The 14,872-nt window shown below is 43.9% G+C and overlaps 1 protein-coding gene across 2 annotated transcripts in view; it reads left to right on the top strand.

Moving 5' to 3' along the window:
* The window catches only part of LOC103588526 (chromosome unknown open reading frame, human C15orf57), a 37,601-nt gene extending 36,753 nt beyond the window's left edge, over positions 1-848 (top strand). For both annotated transcript variants that reach the window (XM_008570227.1, XM_008570231.1), the window contains one exon: positions 572-848. In XM_008570227.1, the coding sequence (XP_008568449.1) occupies positions 572-831 (260 nt within the window). In that variant the 3' untranslated portion in view covers positions 832-848. The remainder of the gene's footprint in view (positions 1-571) is intronic.
* The last annotated feature ends 14,024 nt before the right edge of the window (positions 849-14,872 follow it).

Below are 14,872 nucleotides of genomic sequence, written 5' to 3'. Positions count from 1 at the left end.
CACCAAGTCAAGGGTTAAGATCCCCTTACCGGTCATCTTTAAAAAAAAAAAAAAAAAAAGGCAGACTACAAAATTGTCCATAATTACAACTGGGTAAAAATAATCCAAAATCTATTCAAAAATTAGAAGACCAGATGGTGGGTTCATGGTAAGGAGCTGTTAAGTGGGGATAAAAACTGGTGTGCCTAGAGGCAGATTTTTTTTTTTTTTAAAAAGATGACCGGTAAGGGGATCTCAACCCTTGACTTGGTGTTGTCAGCACCACGCTCACCCAGTGAGCAAACAGGCCATCCCTATGTGGGATCCGAACCTGTGGACTTGGTGTTATCAGCACCACACTCTCCCGAGTGAGCCACGGGCCAGCCCTGAGTATGCATATCTTGTGCAGTGACAAGCTGCCCAAGGCCCCTAGAAGCAGATTTTAAAAGCAGTTTCTCTTCAAAACGTCTTTTTTCATACTACCTGATAAGCATCTTAATACACCATGAAACTATCTTAAAACACTTATTTCCAATCCAAAATGGAGCTTTATATTGTGTTTGTCATAAACCTACACAATCTTCTCTTCCAGATGACTATAATTGCAAAGAAGAACTTACTTTGACATCTGTTGGCAGGATGATAGCATGCTACCACCCTTCTATGGACATTTCACATGAACATACGAAACCTCTCCCTGGACCAAATCATGCACAAAATAATGAAGAAACACTTAATCAAGTGCTGAAAACCAGATTGGAAGAAAAGGGTGAACACCTTGAGCGAAGACCCATGATAAAACAACTTAGCAAAATGCTCTTTAGTACTAAGCACCATCAATATCCTTGTTGACGGTATCACAGACGTTGTCATAAACTGTATCCTCCAAAAGACAGATGACAATGAGGTTCTCAGGGGAATTAAAGAGATGTTATCCTGTGCCTCATTTGCCATTTGAAAAAATGCAATCTGGTGTGTTCATGAATATGCTATATGGTAAAATAATAATAATAAAATGCCTTTTCAGGGCCGGCCCGGTGGCGCACTGGATAGTGCGCCGCTTGGGAAGCGCGGCAGCGCTCCCGCCCGAGGGTTCGGATCCCACATACAGACCGGTTCCCGCTCACTGGCTGAGCGAGGTGCGGGAGCAACGCCGAGGGTTGCGATCCCGTTGCCGGTCCCCGGTCCGGTACGGGGGCAACACTGAGGGTTGCGATCCGTTGCCAGACACGGAAAAAGACAAAAAAAAAAAATAAAAAAATAAAATAAAATGCCTTTTCATATTAAAAAACCCCAAAATCTATTTAAAAATTAAATTTATTCTTAAAAGGGGCTAGTGTGGTGGGAATGAGGATTAATTTACCTAAAAATGCTCCTTTGATTTTTTTTTTTTTTCTCCTTTGATTTTTGTAATTCTTTTTTTCACTTTTTATTTCAGTACAATTTTAAACTTACAGAATAGCTGTACACTACAAGAAATTTCCAAATACCTTTTACCCTCTCCTTTGATTTTTGTAATTCTTTTTTTCACTTTTTATTTCGGTACAATTTTAAACTTACAGAATAGCTGTACACTACAAGAAATTTCCAAATACCTTTTACCCAGATTCACCAATGTTACCATGTTAGCGCTCCCCCTCTCTCTTTCTGCCCTCCTTCCATGTATATGCATTTTCTAAGAATGAAAACATTCTCTTACATAACCACAGGATAAATTTTCTACTATTTTTACAAATAAAAAGTCAGAGAAAACGTTATCTTTTTTTCCCTGAGATCCTGGGCCACAATTTCATTGAGTTCAGGATGCAAGGCTCTTTCCTGCATACTTCGGGCTTCTCATGTTTGAAAACACCGGCAAGCTACCAGTCCAGTCACACTGCTGGTGGACAGCCGCCACCTTAAAACATTGTGACCTGAGGTTGTGTGGGGAGAGGGGTCGAGATGGCCTTCCCTGGGGAATGGCTGATCCTGTTGCCAGACTGAAATCCTGCCTGTGTAGGTCCACCGAGGTTTCTCTGACCCTGGAAGCCTTTCCGGTTGAGCTGAGCTTCCCCAAGGAACAGAATCTCAAGGGAAAGGTGCTTAGTTAGTTGCCTTCTGGCTCCCCACCCAGAATCTGCTGAAAATGTTTCTTCAAACTGCTGAGCTCTGATGACCTATCTGCAAGTGCTGCAGACAGAGGGGGTTAAACACGAGGCTGTGCTTGGGAGTCCTAGGCTTAGAGCCACCACTGTGCAAGAAGAATTGTTTAGGGGGAGGCTTTTTTTTTTTTTTAGGAATGAGGTCCAAGGGCAGTGACTACAGCAGCAGACAGCTAGGGAGACGGAAGGTTTCCCATCAGCTTGTGGACAAGGCCGGTGCACATATAATCGGTGCATACACACATTTGCCCACTCTTTCCTCCCCGGTGTTCCCTCAGTCCTTCTGAGTTACCAGACCTAGGTTGTTTCTCACCCATATTTGGGGCCCCTGGAGCCCTCGCACACCTCATGCTCGATCTGGCAAGCCCTGAGCACAGGCAGAACAGATCCTACATGCTGCAGACTGTGGGAAGAAATTCTGCATCATTCCCTCCCACCCACCCATCCCCCATTGGTCTGGCTGTGGCCTTGAGACTCACCTCTGGTCCTACCCAAGCCCCAGGGTTAGTAATGGCTATGTCCTTGCTACTCTCCTCTTTACTCTCAGGCTCCCTTCCTCCCTGGCTCTGTTACTTGTTAACAGTGATTTGGAGGAGTCAGCCTCTCCAGACCTGATTCCTCATCTATAAAAATAAGATAATGACATTTACCTTAGAGAGTGGTGGTGAGGTAGAAAAGAGACCATGCATGTGAAGGTACGTGACTAATCTGCACAAGTGTTAGTCAAATCTGAATCTCACCCATGGGAGCGGCCAGAGCTTTACCTCTCTTACTTTATACTCTAAAAGTGCCCTGTGCTAAAAGTCATAAGCTGCTTAATCAATATCGACTGCTGAGGCTGCTTTCTACTGAAAGGTTATTGCCCATTTTCACCTAACAGATTGACAAAATTACTGAAGATAGGCCACAGGGAGTAGGGGGAAAGGGCCCTCTCAGTACTACTAGTCACAGAATGAATGGGTACAATCTTGATTTCCAGGTACAACAGTTAGGAATATTAGTACATTCGCTTTTGTTAAGCAGTTCCCCTTATAAGAGTGTATTAGAAATATTCACAAATTTGCACAAGGTCACATAACGAAGGCATTCATTGCAGCATTATTTGAGTAGAAATTAGGGAATTAGTTAAAGAAATAGTGGAGTTATGAAACTGACATGTTAAGGGATGCTGTGCAACAGACAGTTAAAAATAATGATGGAGATCATTACATACTGACATAGAGAGATTTTATGTTTTAAGCAAAAACAACAAATGGCAGAACTATTTTCTTTCTTTCTTTTTTTTTTTTTTGTCTTTTTTCGTGACCGGCAACGGATCGCAACCCTCAGTGTCGCGCCCGTACCGGACCGGGACCGGCAACGGGATCGCAACCCTCGGTGTTGCGCCCGCACCTCGCTCAGCCAGTGAGCAGGAACCGGTCTGTATGTGGGATCCGAACCCTCTGCGGGAGCGCCGCTACGCTCCCAAGCGGCGCACTGTAGCAGTGCGCCACCGGGCCGGCCCCCCTCCTGCCTCTTTGCAGTCGTTAACCCCACCCCCACTAGCCCCAGGCAACCACTGATCTGTAGTCACTGTAGCTTAGTTTTGTCCTAGAATTTCATATAAATGAAATCATACAGTGCATACAAAATGTCTGGCTTCTTTCACTCAGCACAATATTTTTAGGATTCATGCATGTTGTGTGTATCAGTAATTCGTTCTTTTTAATTGTTGACTTGTCTTTAATTTCATTGGTTATACAGATGCTCCTTGACTTTTGAAGAGGTTACTTCCCAATAAACTCAAAATAAGTTGAAAACATCCTAAGTCAAAAATGCAGGGCTGGGCAGTTAACTCAGTTGGTGTTATAACACGAAGGTGAAGGGTTTGGACCCTGTATGGACCAGATGCCAAAAAACAGAAAAGGAAAATGTGTTTAATATGCCTAAACTGCCAACCATCATAGTTTAGCCTAGCCTACCTTAAACATGCTCAGAACACTTACATTAGACTACAATTGGGCAAAATCACCTAATGCAAAGCCTATTTTGTAATAAAGTGCTAAATATCTCATGTGATTTATTGAGTACTGTACTGAAAGTGAAAAACAGAATGGTGATATAGGTACTTCAAGTATAGTTTCTACTGAATACACATCTCTTTTGCCCCCAGGGAAAGTTGAAAAATCATTAGGTCAAACCATGTAAGTGGGGGACTGTTTGTACCACAATTTGTTTATTCACTCTCTTGTCAATGGATATTTGAGTTGTTTTCAGTTTTTGGCTATTGTGAATAAAACTGTTATGAACATTCATGTAGAAATCTTTCTGTGGGGGCCGGCCCGGTGGCGCACTGCTATAGTGCGCCGCTTGGGAAGCGCGGCGGCGCTCCCACCGAGGGTTCGGATCCCCCATACAGACCGGTTCCCGCTCACTGGCTGAGCGAGGTGCGGGAGCAACGCCGAGGGTTGTGATCCCGTTGCCGGTCCCGGTCCGGTACGGGGGCGACACTGAGGGTTGCGATCCGTTGCCGGACATGGAAAAAGACAAAAAAAAAGGAAAAAAAAAAAAAAAGAAATCTTTCTGTGGGGGCCGGCCCGGTGGCGCACTGCTATAGTGCGCCGCTTGGGAAGCGCGGCGGCGCTCCCACCGAGGGTTCGGATCCCCCATACAGACCGGTTCCCGCTCACTGGCTGAGCGAGGTGCGGGAGCAACGCCGAGGGTTGTGATCCCGTTGCCGGTCCCGGTCCGGTACGGGGGCGACACTGAGGGTTGCGATCCGTTGCCGGACATGGAAAAAGACAAAAAAAAAGGAAAAAAAAAAAAAAAAAAAAAAAGAAATCTTTCTGTGAATATACGTTTTCATTTCTCTTGGGTAAATACCACAGAATGAAATTACTGTTACGTTATGTATGTCAACTTTATAAAAAACCGCCAATCTATTTTCCAAAGTGGTTGTCCCGTTTATCACTCCCACCAGCAGGGCATGAGAGTTCCGATTGCTCCATATCTTCATCAGTACTTGGTATTGTCAGTCTTTTTAGTTTTAGCCATCCCTGTGTGTGTGTATCTCATTGTGGTTTTAATTTGCATTTCACAGTTGGCTAACGATATTGAGCACATTTTCATTTGTTTATCGACTATTTGCATGTCTTCTTTAATAAAGTAACTGTTCAAATATTTTGTCTATCTATTTTTTATAATTACAATTTTTTAATTCAACACATTTTTACTGAAGTAATTGAGGTAATTATGGTTGTTCCCTTTTTATGGGCAAGGAAAGTAAATCCAGAGGAAAAGACTTACCCAAGCCTTCTTGCTGTAGAAAAGCAGCAACTTGTGGCAGCAATTGTGAGTTATTCTGAGCAATTGCCTGTACTGTGAAGGGGGTGGGGGTGGGGCTGTCATTCTCAGGCTATGCTCAGTGACATCTACATGCTTAGCAGGTTTTACTCGAGGTACCTAGATGTTGATATTTTAGCTTCCTGTAAAGACATCCCATGTTCATGGATCAGAAGACTTAATATGGTTAAAATGCCAATACTCCCCAAATTGATCTACAGATTCACTGAAATTCGCAGCAAAATCACAGCTGGATTTTTTAGTAGAAATTGACAAGCTGATTCTAAAATTCATAAAGAAGTTCCTAGAATGGCCAAAACAATCTCAAAAAAGAAGAGCAAAGTTGGAGGGCATACACTTTTCAATTTCAGAACTTTCTATAAAGTCATGGTAATCAAGACAGTGTGGTGCTGGCACAAGGATAGTGTATTAGTCTATTTTCTGTTGCTTATAACAGAATACCTGAAACTGAGTGATGTATAAGAAAATGAAATTTATTTCTTATGGTTTTGGAGGCTGGAAATCCAAGCTCCAGGGAGCACATCTGGTAAGGGTCTTCTTCTTGGTGGGGACTCTGCAGAGTTCTGTGTGATGCAGGGTATCACATGGAGAGAATGGCAAGAGCACTTACTAACATGCTAACTTGCTCTCCATAAAGACACCAGTCCATGCCCATGATAACGCATTTTTAAATTAATCTATTAACAAAAATTTTTAAAAAACCCAAAACATACATCCACACAACAGCTTGTACATGAATGTTCATAGCAGCATTATTCATAACAGCCAAAAGTGTAAACAATCTAAACATGCATCAATTGATGAATGGATAAATACAATTTCATATAATTAAATATTATTTGGCAATAAAAAGGAATTAAGTACTGATACATGCTACAACATGGATGAACCTTGAAAACATCATGTCAAGTGAAAAAAGATGGTCACAAAAAACCACATATTGTGTAATTCCATTTATATGTTATGTGCAGAATAGGCAAATGTATAGAGACAGATTAGTGCTTGCTTAGTTCTGGAGAGAAGACTTAGGAGGAAATAGGGAATGACTGCTAATGGATCACAGGGTTTCTTTTGGGAAGTGATAAAAATATTGTAAAATTGATTGTGGTGACGTTGCAGAACTCTGTAAATATACTAAAAAAACATTGAATTTTACACTTTAAACAATTAGGTGAATTGTGAAAAAGATGTGCAAATATTCACTTTTTAAAATTATTATTATTATTATTATTATTATTTTTTTTTTTTTTTTTACGGCTGGTCAGTATGGGGATCTGAATCCTTGCCTTTGGTATTATAACACCACACTCTAACCAATTGAGCTAACTGACCAGCCCTTAGCTGGAAAATGTCTTATAAATATAACTGGTTACATTATTGTTTTGTAGACAAAGTACTTTTATTATAAGCCCACAGAGCAGAATGCAAAATGATGCCATTTATGCAATATACTTCATATCGGTTGTGGGGTTATTTGCTGAAATTGTATCAGTATAGTGCATTGATCCCGCTTCAAAGGCAGGTATAGAAAGCACTTCCAATATGGTGAAAAATGTGGGAACTGAAAAGCAGAAGAAAATATGCATACAATTGGGTTAGAAGTAAATGTGTTTTCAACATTCTGTCCACATTGTTGTTCTGAAATAAAAGAACAGGTTCTAAACATTAAACACACACACACACACCAAGGAAAATGATACAGTAAGTAAAACATGCAGAATACACTCCTAGGAACACATTTACACACACACACGCACACACACAATCCTGCTGCTCATGCCACATCTAGAATCAAGTGTTGCTGGGGGAAGCCTCCTGGTTTCCTCCAAGGAAAGGGACATTCTTGACGTGCTGTCCCCACTCCCCTGCACCATTTGCACCCTCAACCTAGGTGCAGAGAGGGAGAAGCAGCCGTGCACACCAGGTTGTCTCTTCTTTCAGGGGGTGCCCTGTGTGGTGGGGTCGAAGGGGAGCTGGGGGAGGAGGATACTCCGAGGGGTGTGACAGAAGGTGCTCAGCCCAAGGAGGGCAGCCTCAGCAAGCAGCACTGCCACCTTGTGGCTTGCGCTGGTCCCACCTCTGGAGAAGGCCCAAGGACCCTCAGTGGGACTCCTTCGAATTCTTCAGAAGAAAACGTAATTCAGTAGCATTCTCAAGTATCATTTTTATGGGTTTTTCTCAATATAAAAAGTAGTTCCTGTTCACTTTATAAAATTTAGAAAGTAGAAATAAGGGAAAGTAATAAAAATTATTTGTAAATCCAACCCCCAGAGATAACCAAAGTTAGGCACTTGGGTGTATATTGTTCCAGGCTTTTTTCCACGTTTTTTTTTTTTTTTCTTTTTTAACAAAAATGGGATTATACAGTACCTACTGTTTTTTCATATACTAAATATACTATACAAATATCTTTCCACTTGTTTAATATTGTTCTGCAACATCTGTTTTATATTTTATTTTTAATTAAGGAAAAAAGTTTAAAAGTGTACAAAAGTGGAGACCTTAGTATACTGGACTCTAATACAAATCACCCAGCCTTAACTATTATCAACACATGGCTGATCCCACATTATCATTTTTGATAGCTGTGTTGTATTCCTTTTTTTGAGTAACTGGGCCACAGTTTATTTAACCAACTTTTGTTGACCATTAAAATTATACCCAGTTTTTCACTGAGGTAAACAATCCTGGGATGAACATCCTTGTAGCTGAACCTTTACAGAAATCCATGATTATTTTCTCGGTTAAACACACAAGTCAAAGTGGATTTAAAGTTTATAAGGTGTTTCATATATATGTTACCAAGACTTTCCAGAAAGGCTGAATTAGGAGGCCTTTTTAAATATAAAAAAATTGAAGACCTTCTCCCTATATGATAGTGTGGATAAACTGGTAGAGAAAACTTACAATGATAAAAAAAAACCTATAAATTCAGAAACATTTAAAAGTGAATTTTATATTTATTAATCATAACTATACCTACATAGTTTTCCTTCCAATTTTTTATTTTAAAAAATTTCAAAAATACAGAAAAGTTGGAATAGTATTACAAACACCCTATACCCTCTGCCAAGCCTCTTCCTTTTTTTACATTTTACTACTTTGCTCTCTCTCTCTCTGTATATATACACAAATACATTTTTTTGCTGAGCCTTTTGAAAGTGAATTGCAAATGTCATGTCACTTCTCTAAACACATTAGCATGCGTCTTCTGAAAGAAGGGCACTCTTCTACATAGCTACAAAAGCATCATCACAACTAAAAAAATTAACAAACTCCATAATATCATCTAATATTTAGTCTATATGAAAATTTCCCCAGTTGTCCCCAATAATAGCTTTTAAATAAATCAGATTCAATCGAGCTCATGAATTATTATATCTTTTAATCTGGAATGATCACTCTTTTATTTTTCCATGACTCTGTATTTTTTTTTTTTCCTTTTTGTCTTTTTTCGTGTCCGGCAACGGATCGCAACCCTCAGTGTCACGCCCGTACCGGACCGGGACCGGCAACGGGATCGCAACCCTCGGTGCTGCGCCCGCACCTCACTCAGCCAGTGAGCAGGAACCGGTCTGTATGTGGGATCTGAACCCTCGGCGGGAGCGCCACCGCGCTTCCCAAGCGGAGCACTTATCCAGTGCGCCACCGGGCCGGCCCATGACTCTGTATTTTTGAAGACTCTAGGCCAGCCTTCTTACAGAATATTACACATTTTGGATTTAGTGATTGTTTCTTTTGGATGTGTTGTTCCTCTGTCTCCTTTCTTTTCTGTAGATGGAAGCTAGGTCCAGAGTCCCTCTTTAAGAGAGTTGTACCATAGTTGATTGTATTCTGTCCTTTCCTGTGAGATGAATATTCATCCCCTCCCTTTTCTGTGTTACTTGCAGCCCTCCTTTTTCTAGGAGGAATATGCTTCCCTGCCTTATTAATGGCAGGAATGGCCATATGACTTGCTTTGGCCAATGAGATGTGAGTAGAGATGATGCTTTTCCCTGCAGAAGCCTTAAGAATCATGGCAGACTTCCACCACTTTCCTCTTCCCTCTGCCATGAGGACAACATGTTCCAGATAGAGGCTATATGTCTTCTGCGTGGATCCCAGAATGGAGACGATAACACAGCAGAGAAGCACCAATGACCAGAGCCGACATAAACTGTGCATGAGAAATAAACAATTGTTTTTGTAAGCCACTGAGATTTTTGGTTGATTTTTACTACACTGTAACTTAGGAAAAGCTGATATACACATATGAAGGTACTTCAAAAAGTTTGTGGAAAAATGAAATTAAAAGATAATACAAATCTTTCCATGAACTTTTTTGAAGACCCCTCATATGTGAGCAATGTCATTTATTTCATCATAGAAAATCCTTGCCGCATCCATGGATTTGTGGAAAGGAGTGCTTGTAACACTCTGGGTCCCCTAAGTTCCAGAACCACTACCTCATGTGTTTCTGTATTAGTTCCCGCCCTTGAGCATCTCAAGAAATGGCTTTGGGGACTGGAGCATGGGGCCAGTCTGTCCAGGTTGGTTAAAGAAGAGATTAGATGGAGAAGGCAAGGGTCTGGAGCATTGCCTGGCACACATACTACTCAAGTATTCCTTAGATGAATGAATGATTTACTTGCATCCTTGTGCAGGAATTTTCACAGGCCAGGCTATAGATCACTGATGATCTTAAAGTTATTTACACCAGATAAGAGCAAAATGAGGAAAATAAGGATTATGTAGTAAATTTTTCAAAATGTCAATTTTATTTCATTTAAAACACTTGTTGCGGGCCAGCCTGTGGCTCACTCGGGAGAGTGTGGTGCTGATAACACCAAGGCCACGGGTTCAGATCCCATATAGGGATGGCCGGTTCGCTCACTGGCTGAGCGTGGTGCTGACAACACCAAGTCTAGGGTTATGATCCCCTTACCGGTCATCTTTAAACAAACAAACAAACAAACACTTGTTGATTCACCTGACAAATGATTTACTAATTACAAAGGGAAAAATAGTAATTTAACAGTGGAGAAACCTGGTGGCCCCCATTTTAACCAAGTGATCAAAGATCTTAAGATAGGACAAACTAATGTCATGGGCTTTTTGATGTCAGGCACTGAGAAAGAATGCATCGTTTCTGTGTTATTCTTGGCAAAAATGAATTACCTGAATATAATCATGAGAAAACATCAGACAAACTCCAACTGAGGGACAGTCTAATAACTGGCTTGTACTTTTCACACACACACAATGTCAATGTCATGAAAGACATAGAAAGGCTGAGGAACTGTGCCAGACTGAGGAGGATTAAAGAGTCTTGATAACTAAAAGCAATGTGTGATCCTGGAGTGGATCCTGGACCACAGAAGACAGTAACTAGAAGAAGGGGGAGGGTAGTGGGGGTGGGAGGAGAAGAGGAGAAAGAAGAGAGAGGAGGAGCAGAGGATGGGGAGAGGGAGAAGGAAGCGGGGGAGAAGTGAGCAGCAGCAGGAGGAGACATTATTGGGACAACTGGCAAAAATTTAATAAACTACATAGATTATAAGATTGTATCAATGATGGCCAGCTGCCCCCCAAAAATGTTGAGTTGGTGATATTAAATTTTCTGATTTTTGACGACAGTACTGCAGTATTTCAGGGTAAAGAGGCACAATATTTACAATTTATTCTCAATGGCTCAGTAAAGAAATTTATGTATGTAGAGACTAGTCTCTCTCTGTGCACCTGCTCCCTTCGTGTGTGTGTGTGTGTGTGTGTGTGTAGAGAGAGAGAATCATAAACCAAAGATGGGAAAATGTTAGTAATTGGTAAATTTGGGTGAAGATTGTACTATTCTCACAAATTTTCTGTAAGTTTGAAATTATTTCAAAACAAAAAGCAAAAAAAAAAAAAAAAAGCAAAAGTAACTAATCTTGAAATGATGTCGTTCCCATAGTTTTGGAATTAAAATATTCGTTTATAAATGAAATGATGGTGATTGTTGATGGTAGTTATTTTATTTTCAGTGAAGTTGCTTAGCAAAGTAAAAATGAGCTCCCCCCTTTGGCCTGTCCCCCTGGTGCAAGAAGTCCTAAAAGGATGGGAAGCACTATTTTAGTGTGTATCCCTGAAAGGATGGACTTCTGCCTTCATCAAGGAGCAGAACATAGTGGGTGCTCAGTGATGAGCTGAGAACAGCTCTGTGGAAGCCTCATGGGGCAAGAGGGACCTGTAAGCACACATCTTCTTGGGCACAACCATAGCACACATCCGGAATGCCCTGGAAAGGGGACCCAGCCTCCCTTGGAAAGTGTTTGGCTGTCCAGCTTAAGGTGTGGTGGGTGTTCCAGAGCTGACTAAAAGGGCAGAGTTCATATCACTGTCTCTTTCTGGAAACAGCAACGACAGAGTGAGAAAATCACAGCAAGTGATAAAGGCAGGCTCTAATTAAGCCCTCAGCTGTGTGGGGCTTGTGCCTTGATGGAAGGGATAGGATTTAGCTAAGCCAGAAGAGAGGGCAATGATATTCCCTTTTGGGGTTCCCTTAATACACTCAGTAGGGACTCAGAAAGTGGTGATGTCACCAATATCAACTTCAGGAAAAAGGGGCAGCTTGAACTCTGAAGATCAAACCAGCCCTTCTTTCCTCTGCTAACTCTTGGTGGAAATATTTAGTTGACCCAATGGCATCCCTGGGTGTGCCAGCAGGAAGGATGAGGCAAGCTCCCCTCCCCCTTTACCATGAAGGCTAATATGGCCTCTGTCCCAGGAGGTGCCAGGAGGATGCAGGACTCTCAAGGGCAGGTGAGATTAAGAAATAGGGCTCCAATCACTTGGGCAGAAGCAAGAGCCGGAACTGCTCTGTGGACTGCATCAGGTCTGCTGGACAGGAAGAGAGGATTCTGCCAAGCCTCTGGACTCCATTGATAGTTCTGTGAGCAAGTGAGGGTGGGGCTGGGGCTGGGGCTGGGACTGGGGCCTGGAGTGGGGCAGCAGCTGGAGTCTCACCATGAGGACGCCCAGATTTAAGGGGGGTGGGAGGTGGGCCGGCAGGCCTGAGTCAGGGACACGACGACAGCTGAGGGAGGGCAACATCTGGGGGCATGTAAAGGATGATGATTAGTGAGGGTGGGGGAACAGAGAGCCAGAAATAGCCACAGAGTCAGGAAGACTGGGAAACAGGGATGAGAATGGCTATGAGAGTTGGACACTACGGTTAGAAGGAGCTGAGTTTGAACTGTGACTAGTGTCAAGCCTCGGGGGTGGGGCTGAGGAAGGGTCTGGTAGAGACGGGGTCACTGGGGAAGACAGTGATGATAATGAGGAGGAGGAGGAGGAAGCAGGAGGACAAAGACCAAGGTCTTCGGATAAAGCGAGAGGCCGGGAAAGAGCGGGCCCACAGTCGTGTGGGACAACCCTAGTCCGTGCGGGTGCACGCTCAGCAGGTGGGGGTGTCAGAGGCAGGAGGGTTCGTGCTCATCCCTAAAATGGAGGTTTGGGGAGCAGAGAGGAGGGGAGGGGAGGTGGTGTGCGGTCATGGAGACGGGTCAGGAACGCGCTCCGCAGTGGGTTTGGAGGGCTGCCTGCCCAGCCTTGCCTGCAGGAGAGCTCGGATCCCATCCCCAGCTGCATCCCCAGCTGGCTGCACTGAGCCTGTGATCCTGCTTTTACACACGCCTGTCCCAATCCAAGCAGCATCGAGTGGTCCGAACACTCCCATCTACCGCGCTCTGTTCCGACCAGGCAGAGCGTAGGCCCCTCGGCCATGGCGGGCGGCACACGCGGCCGGGACGGCTCAGACCCGGGCGGCCGCCCAGCCCGCGGCCTCCGCCCCTCCTGGCCGCGGGATCCACGCGGTCGCCCAGTCTCCGCCCCGTCGGCGGCGGAACGAGCTGCACAAGCTCCGCGCTGGCACTGCCAGGCACGTTCCCTCCGGCTCAGAGCCAGGGGGCGGCTCTGCGAGCCGACGGAGCCGAGACCTTGACCCTGACCCGGTCCCTGGGGAGAGCGCGCCGGGCCAGGTGACGTGGCCCTGCGCCCTCCTCGGCTCGCACGTGGCGGCTGGCCGGCGTGGGGCCAGAGTCACGAGCGCGCGCGCGCAGCCAAGACTGAGACGCTGCTCGCTGCCCGGCGCCTACAACCAGCAGGAAGCTAAGTGAAAAGTGCGATGGAATCATTTTCTTGTAAAAGAGGGAGGTTTTGCTGGTCCACAGGCGAGGCAGAACGGGAGCCCACTATGTCCACATCCCCACCGCAGGAGCGTCCAACTGAGGAGGCAAAGACGCCTCTGTTAGAGAAACACTTGCGCTGGGCACTGACAGGAGGCCACAGGGAGGAAAGAGGCAGGAACTTTAGCTAGGATGTGTCCACCCATGTAACACAACATAAAATGGCTGCCACTTACTAAGCACATACCCTGGACCCAGGACTGTGCAAGGCACATTGCACAGGTAACCCAGATGTGGGTGTTTGCCACCTACCTTTCTGTCCTATGCCACCCTTGAAGCAGGACTTAGCAGTTCTCCACCCCTCCCCCCAAAATCCATTTACACAAGAGTAAATCACAAAGGTTTTATTGAAGGCTTTTAGAGGAGACCAAGGAAGGAGGAAATTCTATACCTACATCACAGGGACCAGCATTTCATTCCACTAGACATCTCTTCGCTTACTTGTCTTTTGGACTGTTTCTTACGGGCCCTTTCTCTGGGCAGCCCAGGTGCTCCCTCTTAGATCTTCCTCCGGGCTGCTCCATCTTTCCCCCTTCCTCAGCCAGAGGAGAGCAGCAGGGTCCTGCCTTTCCCACCCACACCAGACAGCCTGCTCGACACGGACCCTCTCGTCACCCCCATTTCAGCCTCTGCAGAGGTCAGCAACTGTTTTTATTTCTGAAACACATACCTTCTCTCATCCAACTCACCCAGAAATTCACATGAGGTAGGTTTTATTTCTATTTTACAGGTGGGGACACAGGCTTAGGGAGGTTAAGCAACTTCCCCAATATCACGTAGTGACCGAACCAACATTCAAACCCAGGCAGTCAAGCTCTTTCCCCTCCCCAACGAGCTTCACAGAGGAGGAATTTAAAGAACCACTTGTGGTGTGATGTCTTCTGGTGTAACAATAAGCATTCATGGAATTGTTGCATATGTGGCGTACATGTCACGAGGATGTGTGACGTTCCTTGCATCATTTTGTACTTTTTCATTATTTGGACTTGAAGCAAATTTTCTCAGATATAGAAATTATGTCAGAATGTTAAATTTGTCACGAGGATGTGTGACGTTCCTTGCATCATTTTGTACTTCTTCATTATTTGGACTTGAAGCAAATTTTCTCAGATATAGAAATTATGTCAGAATGTTAAATTGGATGGTTTAACTATCCACATTTGTATTACTTGGTATTAATCAAATACGAATGTAGCTGAGGTCTATGATCCC

The sequence above is a fragment of the Galeopterus variegatus genome, unplaced genomic scaffold, assembly GCF_000696425.1.
Source record: "Galeopterus variegatus unplaced genomic scaffold, G_variegatus-3.0.2 Scaffold583, whole genome shotgun sequence".
NCBI classification, from domain to species: domain Eukaryota; kingdom Metazoa; phylum Chordata; class Mammalia; order Dermoptera; family Cynocephalidae; genus Galeopterus; species Galeopterus variegatus.
The sequence above is the reverse complement of the archived record's forward strand: the minus strand, read 5'-3'. Positions and strand labels throughout refer to the sequence as shown.